The 21502-nt window shown below is 46.4% G+C and overlaps 1 protein-coding gene across 1 annotated transcript; it reads right to left on the bottom strand.

Moving 5' to 3' along the window:
- Nucleotides 1–19864: 19864 nt before the first annotated feature.
- Nucleotides 19865–20848, bottom strand: LOC124966391 (free fatty acid receptor 2-like). Its single transcript, XM_047527615.1, has one exon. It carries the CDS (start codon nt 20846–20848, stop codon nt 19865–19867), a length of 984 nt encoding a protein of 327 aa, XP_047383571.1.
- Between the last annotated feature and the right edge of the window lie 654 nt (nt 20849–21502).

Raw genomic sequence — 21502 nt, 5'->3', positions numbered from 1 at the left:
AGAGTGTGGACTCTGGAGCCAGGCGTGGGTTCGAGTCCTGGCTCTGCTTCTGTTAGCTGTGTAACCTTGGGCAGGGCTCCTCAACTTCTCTGGGTTCCAGTTTCTCATTAGTAGATGGAGAATAACAATCAGAGTGTACCTGCTTTGTAAGGGTGCTGTCGGGATTGAAATGAATATGTGCGTTTGTGCAACTTGCTGTATGCGTGTGTGCACACGCAACATGTGTGCACATACATGTGTGTGAGTGGAAACGTATGCATGTAGCTCCGTGCCTGGCACAGAGCAAGTACGCTGATTCCATGGGGGATTGATTCCAGCATACCTTCCCCCTGCAGGTGCACAAATCCACAAGTCCCTTATATAAGATGGTACAGTATTTGCATATAACTCATGCACATCTTCCTGTATACTTTAAATCATGTGTAGATTACTTATGATAGCTAATGCAATATATTGCAACATAAATACTTGTTATACTATATTGTTTAGGGACCAATAACAAAGAAGAGATTGGCATATATTCAATACAGACACAAACTTTTGTTTTCCCTCTTATATTTGGTCTATGGTTGGTTGGATCTGTGGATGTGGAACCCACAGATACAGAGGGCTGACTGGAGTTAAAAGCACTGGCTGGCCAGGTACAGTGGCACACGCGTGTAATCCCAGCAACTTAGGAGGCCCAGGCAGGAGGATAGCAAGTTTGAGGCCAGCCTCAGCAACTTAGTGAGACCCTAAGCAGCTTAGGGAGAACTTATCTGAAGATAAAAAATAAAAGGGCTGAAGATGTGGCTCAGTGGTAGAGCACTCCTGGATTAAATTTCTAGTACAAAAAAAAAGCACTGATTGTTACTCTTATAAATACTTTATTTTTGTTTAAGGGAAGGCTAAATTTTTTGTGAAAAATAAATGAAAATGAGTCAAAAATAGTTTAAAAATATTAAGTAGAGCACAAATATGGTAAAAATTGTGATACTTGATATTTGGTAACTGAAGCAAAGCACTAGACTAGACCACAGAATCTTATCCTCTATATCATAGCTCATTGATTCCTGTCCTTTTTTGGATCTTTCCTTGATACCTCTTTAATTAACTGGATTTTTTTTTTTTTTAAATCAGGTACTTCATGGAAAACCAGCTCCTTAAGTCCCTGTTGAATTCATCCCTAGACTTCTCATCCTTTCTACTATTCTACTTGAAGAATTCTTCTTGGGTGGATTCCAGTCTCATGACCCTTCCTTCTCCCCTACAGAGTGGGGAAGATAGCTCTTTACGCATAAGTCAGAGGTTCTCAAAGTGTGGTCCCTGGAACAGCAGTGTTGGCATCTGCTGGGAACTTATAAGAAATGCCAGTCCTTGCCCCTGCCCCAGACCAGTATCTTAAACTTTGGAGACAGAGTCCAGTCATTTGTGATATAACCAGCTCTTTGGAGATTTTGTGCGTGGTATGGTTTGAGAACCACTGTCATGGAGGAAGAGTAGGTCAGGTGGTTGGTGACGGCTGACTTTATATGTCAATTCAAGTGGGCTAAGGGATGCTCAGATACCTGGTAAATCATTATTTCTAGGTGTGTCTGTGAAGATGTTTCCGGAAGAGACTAACATTTGAGTCAGGGGACTGACTAAAGATCACCCTGGCCAGTGTGAGCAGGTACCATCCAATCTACTGAGGCCCTGAATTGAACAGAAAGATGTAGGAAGGGTGAATTTGCTCTTTGAGTTGAAGCATGTCCTTTCCTGCCTTGGACATTTCCTGCTGTGGTTCTCAGGCCTTCAGATTTCGACTGAATTACACTCTAAGTTGCAGGGAGAAGATCATGGATTTCTCAGCCTCCATAATCCACATATTATTGCATAACCCACAATAAATCTTTCGAAATCTTTCCATCTCTGTATAGAGATATAGATAGACTCATGCGTACTCATGTAAGTCCTGTTGGTTCAGTTTCTCTGGAGAGTCCTGACTAATACGTGGCTGTCTGGGAGTCGTTGAAGGTCACGGTTCTGCTCTGGACCCTTGATGCTTGCATGAAACTCCAAGGCCTGGTTGTGAATATAGGGGCCGGAGGCAGGAGGCGAGCCAGATGACCACTCTGAATGCCTTTTGACCCGAGTCCCCTCCCCACAAAGGCAGAGCTCAGGGACATCATGCCAGGTGGTTGGGAAGCTAACCTGGATCCCCAGGCGTGCTCTGTGCGGATCAGCTATGAGGTCTTGGGGCGTTGCTTTACTTCCCTGGGCTTTGATATAGACTGTAGCCCTCTACAAATAGAACAGGCATGTTTGGGAGAATGAATGAGGCAACATGTTGAACCGTGAAGAACAGATACTACACTTGATCTCAGCCAAAAGAATGAGACATGATTAAATGGGGTAGCACATGAAAACGCTTTGCAAAACTGCAAAAATACTCCTCTATCTTGAATTGTAGCCAGATAAACAGGCTCTTCACAGGAGCCATCCTCAGCCTCTTTCCAGAGGCCACACAGGGGACTGATTATGTTCCCAGGCTGGACAGACTCCCAGCCCCAGCGCCTCCCATTCCACTCCCGATCCAGAGACAGAACGCTGACCGCCTCTGAGTCAGACTGAAGATATGTCTGCCTGCCTGGTGGCTGTGTCCTTGGCTGTTCCTCGGACCCCACCGCTGGCCCAGGCCAGCACCACGCAGTCTCCCCACAACCAGCACCTCTCTGACGCTGCTCTCCTTCTGTGATCCTGTACCTCCCTGGTTCTGTCTGTCCTTTGAGATTGAGCCCTTAATTGTCTCCTGATCCCTCTATTTCCTGCCACCAAGAATTCTCTAGAGCAGAAGCAGTCTCCTGGGCCCTCGCTTGGCTCTTAGTTTTCTCTTCCTACCTGAAGTGGCAGAGTTGGAGCTGCACCTCCTCTGGCTGTGCTTCAGGGCTGGGCTTTGACTCAGAAAGCCCATAGTTGGTTACTCTCAGGAGAGAACCTGAAAAGTCTCAGCTCTTCCCCAGAACTGATCCCTTGAGTCCAAAGTGTTGATTCCTAAATGGAGACCTTGGACAGTTTCCTGTGTTTCTCTGGCTTCCAAGTTTAGGTACCTGGGAGGGCTCTCCAAGGGCGGTGTAGGGTGGTGGTCAAGGGCCGGAGCCATACTGCCTGGTCCCAGCCTCTAAGGACCCCTCAATTGGGTGGGTGTGGGCAAGTCACTTAGTCTCCTGTCCATTCCCTGTGTAAGGGAAGTAATGACAGAGGACAGAGCCTGGTTTTTGGGGTTAAGTGGAGATTGAGGGTTGAAACCCCTTAAAGTTCTAGGAACAGGATCTGGGACATAATCCGGGCCCTGAGTTTGTGGATTTATCCTGGACTCCTTGACATCCTGGTGTGACCCAGTAGTTTGCTTTTATTTACTCGCTCCTCTTTGTGGTTCAGCTGTAGACCATGGGACCACTTGCCATGGGCCTCAGACCCGATCTCCACTTGGAATAGGTTGACTAGTCCCTGTGTGCTCCGCTGTGGTTCCAGAGCACGGGAGAGGTGGGCCCGCCGCCAGCCTTCTCTTCCCAGCGCACCTGCCCTGCCTCTGGCCGCTTCTTCTCTCCCAAACAGCGGGACCCCGTGGGCGTGCAGTGTCTTCTAACGCATGTCCAGCCACACCAGCTCACCGGGCAGCTCACCCTCTGCAGCTGTGTCCTGTGGTAGCCCCTGCTCGGAGTGACTTGCCCCTGGCTCTGCGGCTGCTTTCTGTCTTCATTCCCGGGACTCCTTCCTGGACCACTCCCTCCCCCCTCTCCTCACAGCGCTCCCTGGTCTCCATCCTGCTTTACCAGAATCTGAAATTGTTTTGCTTATTTCTTTTTTGATCATCAACAGTTCCTGGTGACGGAGAGCAGACTGCCCCTCAGGTCACAGACCTGGCTTTCTGTTGCTCCAGTAAAGACCTCTTGACTGTGCCTAACAATAAGAAATGCACACGTAAATATATGTTCAGGTCAAACCAACAGATCGTTTTTATTTGCCGTGTCTTACCCCCTTGGCCCAGATACAGGGAGGAGGAAGCCACTTACATATCAAAACGACACTGTTAACTCTCTTGGGCCTTTTAGACTTTGAGCATTTAGAGTGCTTTCTACATTTTTTTCTGCCATGTAATTTATTACTTACTTTTCTCCCACATTTTTTTCTTGGTGCTTTACACTCGTACACACAGATGGGTTTGTTGTTATGTATTCATGCATGCACACAACACATGATATAACAGTCTGGTTTGGCCAACGTCCCTCCCCAGCACTTCCGCCCTCCCTGAGCCCCTCCTCCCACCCCTGGTCCCTTTCCTCTACTCATCTCCCTTTGGTTTTCATGAGTTCCACCCCCATCTTTCTTTTCCTTTTTCCTCTCTACCTTCCACATATGAGAGAAAACGTATGACCCTTGACCTAATGAGTTTGACTTATTTCCCTTAACATAATGGGCTCTAGTTTAATTTGTTTACCTGAAAATACCATAATTTCATTTTTCTTTATGACTGATAAAACTCCATTGTGCATATAAACCACATTTTCTTTATCTTTTCATCCTTTCTTGGATACCTAGCCTGGTTCCATGCATTGGCTATTGTGACTTGTGCTGCTATAAACATGGGTATGCATGTATCCCTGCAGTAAGATGACTTTAATTCTTTGGGGTAAATACCAAGGAGTGATATAGCTGGGTCATATGGTGCTTCCACACCTTGTCCTTTTTTTATATATATATTAATTTTTTATTTGTTCTAATTAGTTGTACATGACACTAGAATACACTTACACATCTGATAGATCCTATATAAATGGAGTGTAATTTCTCTTTTTTCTGATTGTACATGTTGTAGGATCACATCAGTCATGCGGTCATACATGTACATGAGGTAATAATGTCTGTTTCACTCTACTATCCTTCCTATCCCTTTGCCCCTTCCCCTTCCTTCACTCCCCGTTGCCTAATCTAAAGTAACTCTATTCTTCCCTAGTGCCACTGCCACTTATTGTGTGTTAGCATCTGCTAACCAGAGAAAACAGTCTGCCTTTGGTTTTTTTGGGTTTGGCTTATTTCGCTTAGCATGATGTTCTCCAACTCCATCCATTTACTGCCAAACGCCAGAATTTCATTCTTCTTTGCCTACTCTTCTAAGGAAACTTCACACTGATTTCCATAGCGGTTGTACTAATGTACAGTCCCACCAGCAGTGGAGAAGTGTTCCTTTTCCTGCATGTCCTCTCTAGCATTTATTATTTATGTCCTTGGTGCCTGTCATTCTGACTGGTTGAGATGAAATCTCAGTGTAATTTTGATTTGCATTTCCCTAATTGCTAGTGCTGTTCAACATTTTTTCATGCATTTCTTGGCCATCTGTATTTCTTCTTTTGAGATGTGTCTGTTTAATTCATTTGCCCATTTATTAATCGGATTATTTTATTTTATTGGTGTAAAGTTTTTTTTTTTTTTTTTTGGTGGTGTTGGGGATTTGAACCCAGGGCCTTGTGCTTGCAAGGCAAGCACTCTACCAACTGAGCTATATCCCCAGCCCCTGGTGTAAAGTTTTTTGAGTTCCTTATATCTTCAAGATATTAATCCTCTGTCAGAAGAGTAGCCAGCAAAGATTCTCTCCCATTCTGTGGGTTCTCTCTCCACATTCCTAATTGTCCCCTTGGCTTTGCAGAAGCTTTTCAATTTGATGCTGTCCCATTTATTAATGCAGCATGATCTCCTGCGCTCGAGGGGTTCTACTAAGAAAGTTGTCTCCTGCGCCCCACATGCTGGGGTGTTGACCCTGTCCAACAGCTTTCTTACTCCCGGCAGCCCAAACACCAGGCCAGAAGGGGCATGACCCGCGCTCCTCCAGCTCCGACTCCTCCTCACCTTGATTGGCATCTGTGGTGGGGCAGGTACTCCATCAACCCAGTCGATGTTAGAAGGAAGGAAAGGCAAAGAAGGATGCAGGCAGGGGTCCTGGAGAGGGGACTGTCCTTGTCTCCCGGCAGTGAGCCTTTTGGGAGACCTAGCGTAGTGGCTTAGAGCACAGGGAACTTTGAACTCAGCGCTGAGGCCCCTGCAGGACCCAGGCAGCCGTGCAGTGGCTGTTTCCCTCCAGGATCCTGCCATTATGTTTTTGGTGTTCCTCGCCCCACACCCAGCCGCTGTGGGACAGCGTCCTGACAGAAATGGAGGCTGGCGGATTCCTTGACCGCGGAACAGGCCTGGAGTGCTGCGGAATCCTAGGGGCAGCATGCGGCTGAGCAGAGCAGCTCAGCCCCACAGAACAAGCCATCCCTGCCCCTGCATCCTGGGCAGGAGGACACAGACCGCAGTCTCTGCAGGAGATGGCTGCTGCCCCACCGTCCTGAGGAGTGGCAGTGGCTGCCTCAGGAGGTCGAGGGTGGAGCAGGACAGGGCTGCGTTCCTCCTCGGAGGACACCGTGACCAAGAGACTGGCAGAAGGACCGAAGGCATAACAGGAGGTGGGTCCCCATGAAGATCTTCCATACCTTCTGATTTCAGCCTTCCCTCTATTCTCGGCTAAGCAGAAAGGAATTTTGTGGTTAAAGACTATCAGCCAGCCCATGGGACCCCCAGGACAGCCAGAGGAGCAGGACTGGGGTGACTCTCGGAGACACACTGCTGTGCACCCTACCAGCAAGGAGCCCGCGGCTCACACCTGGGCACTGCCCCTGCACACCCGCTACCTCTCCTCTGCCTCGCTGAGCCTGGCAGAGCCTCCCCGCCCCAAACAGCTTCTGGTTTCCCACCACAGCTCTGTAGCACGCCTCCACGCGGGCGTGCGACTCGATGGCACCTCCGTCCCAGCCTGTGTCCTAGATGGGAGGGGACTCTGGGAAAGCAAGTCATCATCTCCTGCTCCTCCCTGGGGGTTGGCACAGACTCATAGGCAGGTTGTCTACAGATGCTGGGTGGATAAATAGAAGGACGTAAGTTCCTGAAAGAAGAGATGGAGTCCACAGCCTTCCCAGAGCCCAGTGCACAGCCTCGACCTGGTCATTCCCATTTCATTTTCTGTTCCCTCAGTGCCCTTGTGGGTGCGTCCCCCAGGGGGGATGGCCTTTCCTCTACACTGCTGTCCCTGAGCCCCACATACTGGTTACTATCTTTTGAGAGGAAACTGGTAGAACAGAAGGTGCACTGGATCCAGATTCTGGTGCAGGGGTGACCACTGGCTGTACATATACAATATATGATATATGTAGAGATATATTTTTGGAGGGGGAATACTAGGAATTGATCTCAGGGGCACTCCACCACTGAGCCACATCCCTGCCCTATTTTGTATTTTATGTAGAGACGGGGTCTCACTGAGTTGCTTAGTGCCTCACTTTTGCTGGGGCTGGCTTTGAACTCTCAATCCTCCTGCCTCAGCCTCCGGAGCCGCTGGGATTACAGGCATGCACCCCTGCACCCGACTGGCTATATATTTTTGAGCAAGGCATTTGGCCTTGCTGGACTTGGTAGTCCTCACTAATTAGAAGGCATAGGAGACTTGGTGTGGTGGCACATGTCGGTGGTCCCTGTTACTGGGGAGGCTGAGGTAGGAGGATTACAGGTTTGAGGCCAGTCTCTGCAACTTAGGGAGACATGTTCTCAAAAGGAAAAAGAAAAAAGGACTGGGGATGTGACTCAGAAGTAGAGCATATCTGGGTTCAATCTCCGGTACCAGGAAAAAAAAAAAAAAAGGTTTAAGAAACAATCATAGGAAGGTTTATGCTTGTGTGACAGTATGTGCAGAAACACTTCAAACTGCAGAACACACTTCTAGAGAAGTTCTTCTTACCCAGGCATCTGACTTAGGAGAGCAGCGAGGGCAATCTGCATGCCCAGAGTTATGTGCCTCGCTTGGCGCAGGAGTTATGATTCTAATCCTTACATGTCAAAATGCAACAGAATCACTGACATTTTTATACAGATAGCCTTGAATCTGTTCTCATTTATTTTACAAATCAGAATAGATCTAATTCAAAGATATCTATTCTTATTTATTCTTTATTATTAGTGACAAGTTCTCTTAAAAAATATTTGTATGATTGATTCCAGGTGACAACAAACTTACTTAAGCCGAATAAGCAAAATCTGAGATTTATCGGCTGAGATTGAAGAATTCAGGAAAAACAGCTTCAGGAATGGCTGTATCCAGGTGCTCAAATGACACCATCAGTCTTCTGTCTTTGTGTCTCAGTGTTGCTTTCCTACGTTGGCTTTGTTTTCAGATAAGTCCTCTCCAAGTCATGCCCAAGATGACGTCTAGAAGCTCCAGGATTCCATACCTTCTATCTTTCTAACCAACCTGTGGAAAGAGAAGTTTTCTTTCCTGAATCATTCTAGTAAACGTATCCTCCATGAGTTCAAGGAAAGGGTTCCATGCCCTCCTCTGCAGGTAGGTTGGGGTCAACCTTCCCTCGGCCCCTGTTCCCCAGCACCCCATGCCACATGGACACAGAGAGAAGAAAGAGTATTGACTGAAGGAAAACTGGAAGGATGGGAAGTGGGTGCCGGCAGGCAAACCCCAGGTCCCCAGTGAAGACTGTCCTATCGTAGCTTATTGAATACCAGGGCATTTCTCTGCTCTGACCACGATGACCAACTCTGCTAGGTGCCTTCCCACTTCAACTGGGACAATCCCTCCACTGATCCGTCTCTTAGTCCCCATTCAGTGTTCATGAACTTTTACTCTTGTGGCTTCACCACTGGGAATGACGGCGAGGCCTGTCCCCAGCTGGGCAAAGCTGATCGCTCGGGCCTCCCTGCCGTGCCTTTTCTGCTCGGTATTTTAGGTAATTGGCTTCATCCTCTCCCAAGCAGACGGCGATCAGAGATGTGCATTCGAGGGACGTTTGTCAACTTGTGCGACAAGTTGCAGATTTAAGGGTCTCTCTGCCATCTCGGGGTCACCCAGCAGCCAAGATCTTTACACTTGACCTTGCTGTGTGTTGCAAGAGGAAGGTCAAGAGTTGAGCTCTTTCTCAGGCCTCTGAGCCCTCTGAGTTTCTCCCCGAAAGTCTGTTCCCACAAATCTAATTATTCTCTTCTAAGTCTCAAGCTCTTTCAGGCTTGTTCTGCTGTCATAATGCAGGCAGCCTGCTTCATGTCTCCTCTTGACCCATTATTGTAAAGGAGCCAACGGCCAGCTTCCTCCTGCAGCCCGACCCTGGCTGCTCTCCTTGTCTGCTCGCTGTTTCCTCTTGCGAAGCCGGCTGGACTCGCTTAGCGGAGCCCTACCCCGCAAGAACTCCCTGGAGCCCCCAGCCACGTGAGTGAGTGTCCAAGAAGAGGCTGGGGCTGCTTGCTACCACGTCCACAGGGGGCCCGGGGTCCTGGTCCCGCCCACTGCTCTCTGCAGGCGGGACTCAGGCCGGTCTCCCTGTCTGGCTGGTCCCTTGCCTCTGTTCTCTGTCTGCCTTCTTCTCGCCTGTTCTTTCCTGGAGCCGTAGAGATCTAGGGAAGCTCCTGTTCCTGGAGACCATCTGACATAGACGTGTGAGTACACAGACAGATGCTCTTTCATCCGCCCGGTGACAGTGTCTTGTCTTGGCCCACGTCACGTGACCCAGGGCCAACACCGGCTTCATTTTCATGCCCAGGAACCAGGCCACCCCAGATTCTCCCTTAGGATCCCGGCATCTTGATTTTCCCTTGACTCTGTCTTCCATCTCCACCATTCTTCAGGACCAACATTTTCTAGTGCCCACTCACCATTTCTCTGTGACACATGTGCCCTTTCTTTAGAAATGGTGGCACTGAGGAAGAAACCCCCTCTGATGGATTCGATTGTATCATGTCACCTTTACGCTTCTCCGTTTGTGACCATATGGACTTGGTCAAGAGAGGCATGGTCCGGGAGGTGACACACTTGCTTCTTTGGTCCTCTGCCCACTTCACCCCCACAGTTCATCCGTATGTGTGGCACAGGTACCAATCCACTGGGTGACTTCGGGGCTCCCAGGCCTTTCCTGACGCAGGCAGGGCAGGCCGGGCACTTTCCCTCGTCCTCATGACTACGTATGCCTGCAGGACCGGGGTTGGGAGGGGAGCCCCGGGGCCGTGGCAGCCCTGACGAGCCCTTTTCCATTTATGCCATCACTTTACGGAGCACCTTGAATCTTCTACTGAAACTGAAAACGCACCCTCCCTGCCACCCAGTAGAAGGGCCGTCCCACAGACATACAGAGGCCCTGGGGATGTTCATCGTTATGCTGTGCGATGGGAAATTATCTAAGTGTCTATCGATAGTAGAATGGAAAATAAACAATTTGGTATATTAATATGATGGACTGTTATAGCAGACAGAAGAAATGAATGAGATCTGTAGATATGGAAGACACAATTCGGGGTAGAAAATCGCTCATTATAGAATGACTTGTTCTGTGTGGTATTTGTGGACAAGATAATACCAAACAGTGTTTCCGGACTCAAGTGCAAAGTACATTCTTAAAACATGGGCAGGAAGGATGCACTTGCGTTCCACAGTAACGTCTCTGTCAAAGAAGGTGGAAATGCAGCAAGAAGCAGCGCAATGGGGGCATCCGCCTTGGAGATCTGAAGGACTATGGCTAAATGTCCCTCGGATTCATTTTGCGTGATGAACATGCTTGTTTGTTATGTTTTTATGCTTGCATCCTTACATCTTTTGGTTCTGGGGGAGTCTTTGGGAGGTAGAGTCTCACTGTGTTGCCTATGTTACTCAGGCTGGCCTTGGACTTGTGATCCTTCTGTCTGGGTTCCCTGAATAGGTGGGACTACAGGCACGTGCCATGGCACCCAGCTCAGATATAAATTCTTAATCTGGATTTTAAAAATAACAAGGAAAGTCTGGCTGCAACTGTCCTGGTTTGTGTAATAATTTCTCTTTTGGTTGGAAACAGCTGAAAAATCAAACTGCCTTAAGCTAAGGAGAGAGAATTTTTGGTGCCCAGATCTGAAAAGCCCCAGAGTAGACCTGCTTTAGGACATCAAATTCCTGGACATGTTTTCTCTCTGTTCCACTTGCCTTAGAATTGGCTTCAGGCATAAGCAGCCTCTTAGGCTCAAAGTAGCTCCCCCGGAAGAGATGGACCAACATTCAAGTTCAAGTTCAAGTTCAAGTTCAGAGGTTTTTTTTTTTTTCCCCCTCCTAATGGTAAGCACAAAGTGCTGAGCTTGACTTTCATTTTGACTTTCCATACCCACGTATGAACCATCATTATGGTTAGGGGCGACCCCTCTTAATGGTGCTGGTTCTGGGTCACATATCTACCCCTGGGGCATAAGGTGGGGTGCGAATTCAGCTCTACCAAACCACACCAGAGAAGGTGAGGGAGGGATGTTCATGCCAAAGAAAGTACGCTGCCAAGAAGGTCCAACAGCAAATGCCTGCCTCTCATGACTGGCTCAGTTTTGAAAAGGGATTACAGGGCGGGTTATGATAAACCTAATCTTCAGGCCCACCGCCCATACGCTCTTCCTTACCTCCTTCTTGTCACTCTGCCTTGTCCCCTGAGATGAGACTTCTCAGCATCGCAGGAGTGACATTGTAAACACAGGGAACCTTAGATCTTTGGAGATTTCCCATAAGTCATCTATTCTCCTCTCCCCTGGGGTGGGGTGAACTCATTAGGATCTCGAAAGGGCTTTGTGTGAGCAGGATAGAGTCTGAAAGTGCATGCTTAACATAATTTTGTATTTGCCAAATGATACTTGTTTAATGGAACACAGCCTATAGACTTATCAGAAGATGTGCATTTTAGGATTAATTCTGCCTATCCAAGAACATGGGAAGCTTTTCCATTGGTCTTCTAAGTCTAGGATCACATCATCTACGAGCAGAGATATTTTGACTTCTTTTCCTATTTGCATCCCTTTCATTTCCTTTTCTTACCTAATTGTTTCAGCTAGAATTTCAAGTGCTCCATTGAATAAGAGTGGCGAGAGTGGACATCCTTAAAAAATTATGAATAATCTCCAGTATCACACACACAAAAGAGTTGGGAAGTACTGATAGGGGTGAGCTCTTTGACCCCAGCTTTAAGAGAAATATTTCACTTCGTTTACACAAACCAAGTGACCTGACTTCACATCCAGGTTCCTATCCAGTGGAAGTTCATCCTCCCTGGCATTGACCTGAAAACCACCCAGGGTGGAGGGGAACCTTGCTGATGTTGCTGTCAACCGTTCCCCCTGCCCCATTAGCACAATGTTCCAGGAAACAGTTTACCAACCAGTGAAACGGAAGTGGTTGCATTAAGTTAGATCTTAGGAACATGTAGGGTTTTACAAATCCCTTTTCCAAAGTAAAGCACACTGTCTGTTCATGACTGTTTCCCTGACAAACTTTTAAAAAAACTTTGCTGATGAGGATCAAATGTACACTTCTATCATGATGCTATAGGACAGGTATAATTAATACAGAGCTTTCCTCCTCCTCCAGTTCCCAGAGCTTCCAAGATCAGAAATCCTACCCATATTTTGAGTCAATACAAAATTACCTAAATGTAGATGAAATATTTCTCCATGAAACAGGAAGAAAAATTCTAACTTAAAGAAGCTCTAGAAGCATACTACAGTGACATAAGCCACACCAATGTTTATAGCTGCTCAATTCACAATAGCTAGATTGTGGAACCAACCTAGATGCTCTTCAATTGATGAATAAATAAAGAAACTGTGATACACACACACACACACACACACACACACACACACACAAAGGAATATTACTCAACCATAAAAAAGAATAAATTTTTGGCATCTGCTGGTAAATGGATGGAGTTGGAGAATATCATGCTAAGTGAAATAAGCCAAACCCCAAAAACCAAAGGCCAAATGTCTTCTATGATAAGTGGATGATGATACAAAACAGGGCAGAGGAGTGGCAGTGGGGGTAAGAAAAGAATGGAAGAACTTTGGATTGTGTAGAGAGAAATGGGATAGGAGGAGTGGGGGAAGGAAAGATAGTGGACTGAGACAGACATCATTACCCTATGTACATGTATGATTACATGAATGGTGTGAATCTACATTGTGTTCAACCATAGAAATAAAAAGTTGTACCCCATTTGTGAATCAAAATACAGGCTGTAAAAATAAAAATAAATAAGTTATACAATCTAATATACCATTAGGATTGTAAAATACCTACTCAATTGCAAATTAACAATATGTAACACAAAAAATACATTTTATAATTTAGTAAAATTGAAAAAAAAAAAAAAAAAACGCTAGAACAAGATTCTTGACCAGCACACAGTGATTAACATATAGACCTATGCTGCACAATTGTATTATTTGCATCTGTGTTAATCAGGGTTCTCTAGAGGAACAGAATCAATGGGAAGTATGGTTACAAAAGGGGATTTATTAGTTTGGCTTACAGGACCAGAAGTTGGAGAGCTGGAAGAACGAGCAGCTGTGCAGTCTAAGAGGTGGAAGCCCCAGAACGAGAAAGACCAACACTGCTGTCCTAGTCTGAGACCAAGGCTTCTGGAAACTCCCTGGAGAATCACTGACAGAGTCCACTTTGGAAGAGTGAAGAAGCGAGAGTCCCATATCCTCAGTAACTTAAGATGTACACTTGTGTTAGTCCACTAGAATAAAAACTGGAAGCTACAAATGAAAGAAAGATTCTTCAGCAAATGTACCTGATAACTATCAAGAGAAACTGCCAGAGTCAGAAGTTTTTAGTCAGTTTAAGGCCTGCAGACCTTCCTAAGCTATACAGGTAGACTTGATCTATGTTTGCTTGTATGATTACCTAGCCCTAAGTAACAGAAGTATAGAGCTCTCTACTAAACACAGGTTATACCAATAAAGGGATATTTTACAAAATCAGATGACTTAAGTAGCTTAACTATATTTCCTGGGATATCTATGACATTAAGAGTTAAATGTTGTGTTTACATTCCTGATAACCTGGACAATGTTAAAGTTTCCAAATAAAGGCCTTGTCCTTTCCAGCCTTTGCTAGGTTTAGTTATGGGAACAATTTCTCAATTCTTCCACCCGCCTGGTGAGAGATTGACTTCTGTCATTTTCATGATACTCAGTGGCATGCTCCAGATGCTGCAACATTTACTTTGTACTAATTGCATTTCAGTACTCATGTCTTTTTGTTCTTCTGTCATAGAAGCACCCACCCCCAGATGACTTTACAACCTGCTCTTCCCCAACCAGACTTCTACCTTGGACCCCTCGATTGACCCGATTTTTTTAAAAGAAACTCCAAACTGCTTGCCCCTCACTGCCCCCTTTCAGCTTCGAAGCAGCCAGAACGACCGACGCCCCCTTTCCCTTAAAGCAGTTGGGAGTTCCTATAGCTAAAGGGGGGAATGAAGCCAGAATTAAGGACAGGTAGTTAGTGTAGAAATAGGAAATCGGGTCAATTCGAGGAATGGAGGCCATAAAGCCATCTGCCTTTGGGAGTTGGAGACTGCCCCTGGAAGAATGGAATGTCAAGGATCTCCGGAGCCCATTGATGACCAAATTTACCTGCCTTTATCAAGGACTGCAAGCAAGGAGATGCTAATTAATGCCCCCTGGGCCCTTACCTGCCTGAATCACCTTGGCCCTCCCCCTGCCCTTGGCTTCTCACTTATGCAAAACCGGGCCTAGTCACGAAGGCAGGAAGGAGACAGAGGTAAGGGGGGAGAGAACTGGAGAACAAAAGAGACTTTAACCTATAAAAGATGTAGGGTGCGCTCACTTTTTGGGACTTTTAGAACATCAGCATGACCGAGGCAGGATGGACAAATGGATATAAGATTCTATCCATGATAAAGAAAAAGGGGGGAAATGAAAGGCCCCAGCTCTTTGTCTTAAACCCATGACCTAGGACACTCTACCAAACCCCACCCCTGGGAAGGTTGCACGGCCTACCTGGAGGTCGTTAAACTGATAACTAGGTTAAGAAAGAATAGGGCGGTTGGGAAAGCATAGATCATCGGGTCCCAGGGAGTGCCTGAACAATCAGGAACTGATAAGCGGGAACCAGGAACCATAAAAATACCAAGAATACCAAGTAATAATTGTGGATTTTTTGGGATATAATAACCTTACCCTTCAAGTAACCTATGTGCTGTGTACGTGCTGGATTCAAAATAACCAATAGGAAACCTGTTGCTTACCGCACGCGCGAAACCTGCCCCTTTACCCTATAAAAAAACCTGTACCCCAAAGCCCGGTGTGCCAGTTCACCGAAGCTCCGGCTGAGGTTTTACTGAGCACCCGCAGGCGCCTGTGTAACCAATAAACTGCCTCTTGCTTTTGCAGCCAGTGATTACGTGAGTTCTTCCTTGGACAGGGGGGCTTAGGGTCTTTCAAGACAATGGAAGCAGTGATCAAGAACCTGTTCAAGAAGAGCCAAGCTGCATCTGCATCTGCTTCCTTGTTCTTCCAACTCTTATTCCGACCAAGCCACCATCCTACTGGGCAGTGCTGCCCACGCTTAGGGAGGGTCTCCACTTCAGTTCACTATCCCACAGTCCAGCCATTCCTAGACACGCCCACGTGGACACACCCAGAAGCCTCTTAATCATCGGCATCTCTTAATCCAATCAAGTTGACAATTCTACTTGACCATTACAGCATCTAAACTGGTTTATTTACTCTTTATCTCCTGATGGGATAATTTTGTTTTTTAAATCTCATATTTACACTGTGTATAAATATGCCTATAATCTCAACCACTGAGAGACTGAGACAGGGAGGGTCCCAAGTTCAAAGCCAGCTTCAGCGACTTAGAGATACCCTAAATAACTTAGTGAGATCCTATCTCAAAATAAAAATTTTAAAAAGACTGGGAATGTGGCTCTGTACTCAAGCACCCCAGGGTTCAATCCCCGCCCCCCCCAAAAAAAACCCTAAAAAATAAAAATAAAATCTCATATTTACTACATCGAAAAACTTTGAATTTGGTCAGGTAGACTTTAAAACTCACATCTCTGGAAGTTTAAATGGTATAGACCTCGTAAAATTTTGAATCCTTAGCTGCTTCAGCTGAATGAGTTTAGTCTAGAGTTATGGTTTGGATGGGAAGAGTCCCCCCCAAAATCTCATGTGTTAGTTAGGCAAGGAAGGCGCATTCCAGGGCGAAATGATTGGATAATGAGAGCTGTAACCTCTTCAGGGGACTCAGATGTTTGATGAACTAATAATCTGAGTGGACTATTGGGTGACAACTGTGGGCAGGTGCGGCATGGCTAGAGGAAGTAGGTAACAGGGGCGTGGTCTTGAACCGTACCCTATCCCGGTGCGCTCTCTCTCTCTCTCTCTCTCTCTCTCTCTCTCTCTGCTTTCCCGCTGCTAAGAACTGAGCAGCTGCCCTCCACCACTGGTCTTCAGTCATGATGTTCTGCCTCACCTCGGGCCCAGAGTGAGGGCTGGCTGACCCTGGACGGAGATCTCTGAAACCCCAGGCCCCAAATAAATAGACTCTTCCTTCCCTAAGGTGCTCTTAGTGACGGGCTGACAGAGCTGGCTCCATGAGAATGTTACAGGCCAGACTCAAGGGAAAGGACTAAACAGACTCCATTTTGCTCCGAGACTCCATGTCTTGTAGGAAATAAGCTTCTCCCATGGGAACACCCCACCTCTGTACCCATCATCAGTGACTTAGTGTGACATGTTTAACAATACATTTTGATAATTCCTATGTAAAGAAAAATTGCTCTCTTTTGATCCCTATTGCTCCTAAACAATGTACCATGTGAACGGTGATTGTGTGGCTGTTAGTAACCATTCTTTAGTTTGTACCTAGGTAAGGGTCATTTTGACCCACTTCCCCCTCTGTTGATGATCTCACGATGCTAGTTTGTAATTTCGAATCATAGCAATAGACACTTATGATTGATGTGAGTTTTGGTATAAGAACCCCTACAACCCTATGGTCGGGGCTGTTCTCCCAGTAGCCATTTTTGGGGCATTGTGTGGGACAGTCAGCCGGCCGACTTAATAAAGACTCTCAAATTTGGACTTCTCAGTGGCGATCGGTCTGCTCTTAAGTTGCACCCCATAACACTCTTGCCATGTATTTTAGTCACTGATAAAAAGCTGACTAACGCATCTAGAATCTCATTAGATCAGCAATTTCCAAACATCTGCAGGGATTTTTCCCCCAGCACTAGGGATGGAACCCAGGGTATGGCACATACTAGGCAGACACTCCACCACTGAGCGGCACCCAGCCCTCCAGGCCCTTTCGCACTTAAAAAAATTATTGAAGACCCCCCGACACCCCAAAGAGATTTTGTTTGCATAGGTTGTACCTATCAGTATCTGCCGTATTTTAAAAATTAAGAGAAAAAATTTAAAATATGCATGAATTTATTTAAAAATAATGATAATCATAAAACCAGTACACGTTAATACAAATAACACATTCTTACAAAAATCATGAAATTTTCGAAAGGTTATGGAGAACGGTGGTGTCAGCTTACAGTTTTGCAGATTCTCTCCAAGGACTGACTTACTAGAAGGCAGCTGTATTCTCATGCACTCTGCCTTCAGTCTGTCATGATGTCACGTGTCACACAGCCTCTGAAAATCTCCATCATACATCATTTGTCAAAGAATGAGAATGAAAAAAGAATCGTCACGCTACTATCATTATGTAAATAGTTTTGACCTCTCAGACCCCTGAAAGGGTCGCCAGACCACACTCAGACTTGATTTGCACAGTTCAAAACCATCTGGCATTGATTTTTCTTTAACGCATGATATTTAAAAGGAAGAAGGAAGGAAGGCAGCAAGGGAAGGACAGACTGAGAACGCCTGACATATTACAATGCCTATCACAGCAAATACTCTCCAAGTTAGTGGAGAACAAGAAATGAAACCAGAAAAGAGACAAAACAAAACAAAACAAAAACTTGGTCCGCTAAGAAGGTAAGAGGGAAGAAAAAGAAATATTAAAACTCAAGGAAAACAAAAAGCACAAGTTGGCAGATGTTTCAATTTGTTTCTTTACTTATTGTGTTCGCTTGGTGTAATTCATTTGACCTGTACGCTTATCATTTGGCCATATGTGATGCACACGTACATTTCATGATGCGCGTGTACTTCAATGAAAGTATTTAAAATAGGATGACAGAAATGATCCCAAATATATTAGAAATTATTATGACATAAATATAAATAAACAAAATGATATAGTTAAATGACAAACAGTGTCAAGTTGAAAGACTGGATTGCCAAAAAAATCCAACCACTCTACCATGTACGGTGTATAACAGACACATCTAAAACAAGAGTATAGAAGGCTGAAAGTAAGTGGACGGGTGAAGGTGTAACAGGCAAACAGTCAACCCTGACAAGTGGGTGTGGCTCTACTAATATCAGACAAAATCAGTGATAAGGCAAAAAAAAAGGCTGAAAGTTTCAAATCACCAGCAAGAAAGAATGACAAGGAGGAAAGAGACAAATCTACCATCATAGAAAAGCACTTCACACACGCTCCTTGTACCTGATAGATCAAATGGACAAAAAGTATATAAAGGTGGCCAGGTGTGGTGGCACACGCCTCAGCTCTGGAGGCTGAGGCAGGAGGATTGCAAGTTCAAAGCCAGCCTCAGCAATTTAGTGAGGCTCTAAGCAAGTCAGCGAGACCCTGTCTCTAAATAAAATATTTTTTAAAAGGGCTGGGGATGTGGCTTAGTGGTTAAGCGCCCCTGGATTCAATCCCTGGTACCAAAAAAAAAAAAAAAAGTATGCAAAGTTTATGAAACTATGAACATCGTAAATTAACAAGTTTGATCTGAGGTGTATAAAAGCCAGACAGAACCCATTGATTGTAGAATCTGTCTTCTTTTCACACCTGGAACGTTAGAAAATTGATTATTTTTCTGGGAGAAAAAAACAGTACTCAACGAATTTCCAAGAACTGATCCCATTTCAATAATATTCTGACTGCAGTGCAATGTAGTTAGAAACAAAGAACAAAGGCATGAAAGGGTAAAGATCCACATGCCTAAAAAACAAAGAAACACTCCTAAACTCAATAGCCAAGGGAAAACGTCATCTGGAAATGAGAACGTACACAGACCTCAAACTAATAAAAATTCGGCAAATCAAAACCTGTCCTAAGCTGTTCTAGGAGGGAAATCTGTGACCCCGAGTGCTTACACTATGATCTGTTATGAAGAAGGACTGAAGTCAACAAACACCCAACTTAAAAAAAAAAAAATGGAGCAACTAAAAAGATTTAAGAAAGTACAGGGAAGATAAATAAGAATAAAGATTAATGAGAGAGAAAGCAGAGAAAAATGCTGGAGAGGGTCTTGATTGTCTGAAAAAGACAAATGACAGATCTCTGGCAAGAAGGATCAAGGAAAAAAGAAGAAGAGTTCACAAGGACACCACTCTGTGAAGAACCCTCACCTGGGTTTCTTCACACCCACATGGACTTTCCCCACAGGACTCTTTTTCTTGCCCATTTTATGCTCTTGTGTCAGCAACTGCTGTGTCAGGTGCTGGTCCTCCAGGTTCCCACCTTGCTGTTCCAGAGTGGCCCATGCTAAGATGTCCACCCAGCCCACCGATTCCCACTTCTGAATCAGGGCCAAGGTCAGAGCTAAGAGCTCCACAGTAGGTGAGAAATGCCACCACCTTCTAGATACTGAGTGGGGAAGATAAGGAACTCAAGACTCTGATGTTCCAGGAGTAAAGGGCTTGTGGCTTACTGTGAGATAGTACCAGCCATTAATAAGGAAATGTCATCAACCCCAAGGAAGGAAATGAAAACATTCATTCAGTGGGTGAGCTGGGATTGAGATGCCTGTGACTCTTCTTTGGCTGTGTAGCTGGTCACAGGAGAACTCACCCCAGTTCTGATTCATGGTTCCCCTTTTGGAGGACCGTCCCCCAAGGTGACACCAAGCTGGGACATTTATTCTCCTGTGAAGCTGTCATTGGCCTTGCCTAAGCCTGCATTTCCTCTCTCTGTGGCTGCCTCTCTGGCTCTTCTCCACTCCCCTGAGAGTGAGGCCCCCCAGGTCTGCAGCCTCTGCAGTTCTCTATCGAAGGCTTTGCGTGCAGCCGACGAGGAGAAATAGAAAATCAAGGGGTCAATGCAGGCATTCAGCGCGCTGAACAGCACCGCGCATGCGCGCCAATTCTGGCTCTCCTTCTGGAAGAACCCCACCACGTGAGACACATTGTAGGGCCCAAAACAGACCAGGAAATTGAAGAGGGTCACAGCAGCCAGCCCCACGGCTCTCCAGCGCTTCTTGGTCCCCACCTGGGGTCTGGAGAGCATGATGTGCACGAAGCGCCAGTAGCAGAAGATGGTGACGGCCATGGGGATGAAGAAGAGGACCAGACACAGCTCCAGCCGCACGGGCAGCACCACGTCCAGCTGCTCTTTGGTGAAGTTCTCGTAGCAGACAGGGAGGCCCTCGGCGTCACTCGTGTTGTTGGTTGGCAGGTATTGGACAATGATCACAATGCTGCAGTGTCCGAAGGACAAGACCGCGGAGATGAGGGCAGCAATGACCCCGTACAGGGGCCGGCGGGAGAGCTTGTACTGCACCGGGAAGGCCACACCGCGGTAGCGCTCGATGCTGATGCCCGCCAGCAGCCACGTGCTGCAGTAGATGCCGCTGTAGAAGCCGAAGGCAGTGAGGGCACAGAGCGCATTCCCTAGGGGCCACAAGAAATCGTAGGCCGCCTCAATCATCTTGAAGGGCAGTAGCAGCAGCAGCAGGAGGTCCGCCATGGTCAGGCTCAGCAGGAGGATGTGCACCGGGGCGGGATGGGGCTGGCGGACCCGCCCCACGAAGGCGCGCAGGGCCAGGAGGTTGGCAGGGAGGCCAAAGAAAAAAGATATGATGTAAATGAAGAGAAGTCCCACGCTTCGGGGCTCTGGGGCCATCCTTCCTGCAAAGACAAACGATAGGATGGATCATGATTGGATCAGTTCCAAAGCAGGGCCCATCCTTACCAAGCGCCTTGCAGCATCGCAGCCCCGGATGCGCAGAGCTATTATCACTAACTCTTCCAATGACGTTCTGCTCTCCGTGGGTGGTGCAGAAAGGAGGCCAGGCTGCTTCCCCATCAAATTACTTCTTTAGTACCTTCCTCCTCTCCATCCCACACCCCCCACAACCAAAAGAGGGGTGGGGCAAGGGAAGGAAAACCTAGTTCCCTATGATGTTTCCCCCAGCACTGGAGATCAAACCAAAGGCCTTGCACACATGTGGCAAGCACTACCACTGATCTACACCCCCAGCCCTTTTTATTTTATTTTGAAACAGGGTGTCCCTGCAACTCGCCCTGAACTTGTGATCCTCCTGTCTCAGCCTCCTGAATTGCTGGGATTAGAGGCATGTGCTACTACCCCTAATGAAAAAAATAGTTCCCTAAGAATTTTTAGTGCCTCAGAAACCTTCTTAGGAGAAGTTCTGAGGTATCCAAGTCTCCATCAGAAAGGGCACTTCATGAGGGCATCCGTGTTACCTGTCTTGTTCACCACTGTGTCTCTAGTACCCAGAGCAGTGCCCAGTGCATAGTAGGTGCTCAACAACTA

This window comes from Sciurus carolinensis, chromosome 16 (genome assembly GCF_902686445.1).
Source record: "Sciurus carolinensis chromosome 16, mSciCar1.2, whole genome shotgun sequence".
Classification (NCBI taxonomy): domain Eukaryota; kingdom Metazoa; phylum Chordata; class Mammalia; order Rodentia; family Sciuridae; genus Sciurus; species Sciurus carolinensis.
Note: the sequence above shows the minus strand (reverse complement) of the source record. Positions and strands in the feature narration are given on the sequence as shown.

Excerpts from the sequence above, each read along its gene's own strand:
- LOC124966391 (XM_047527615.1), bottom strand. The coding sequence starts at position 20,848 with ATGGCCCCAGAGCCCCGAAGCGTGGGACTTCTCTTCATTTACATCATA.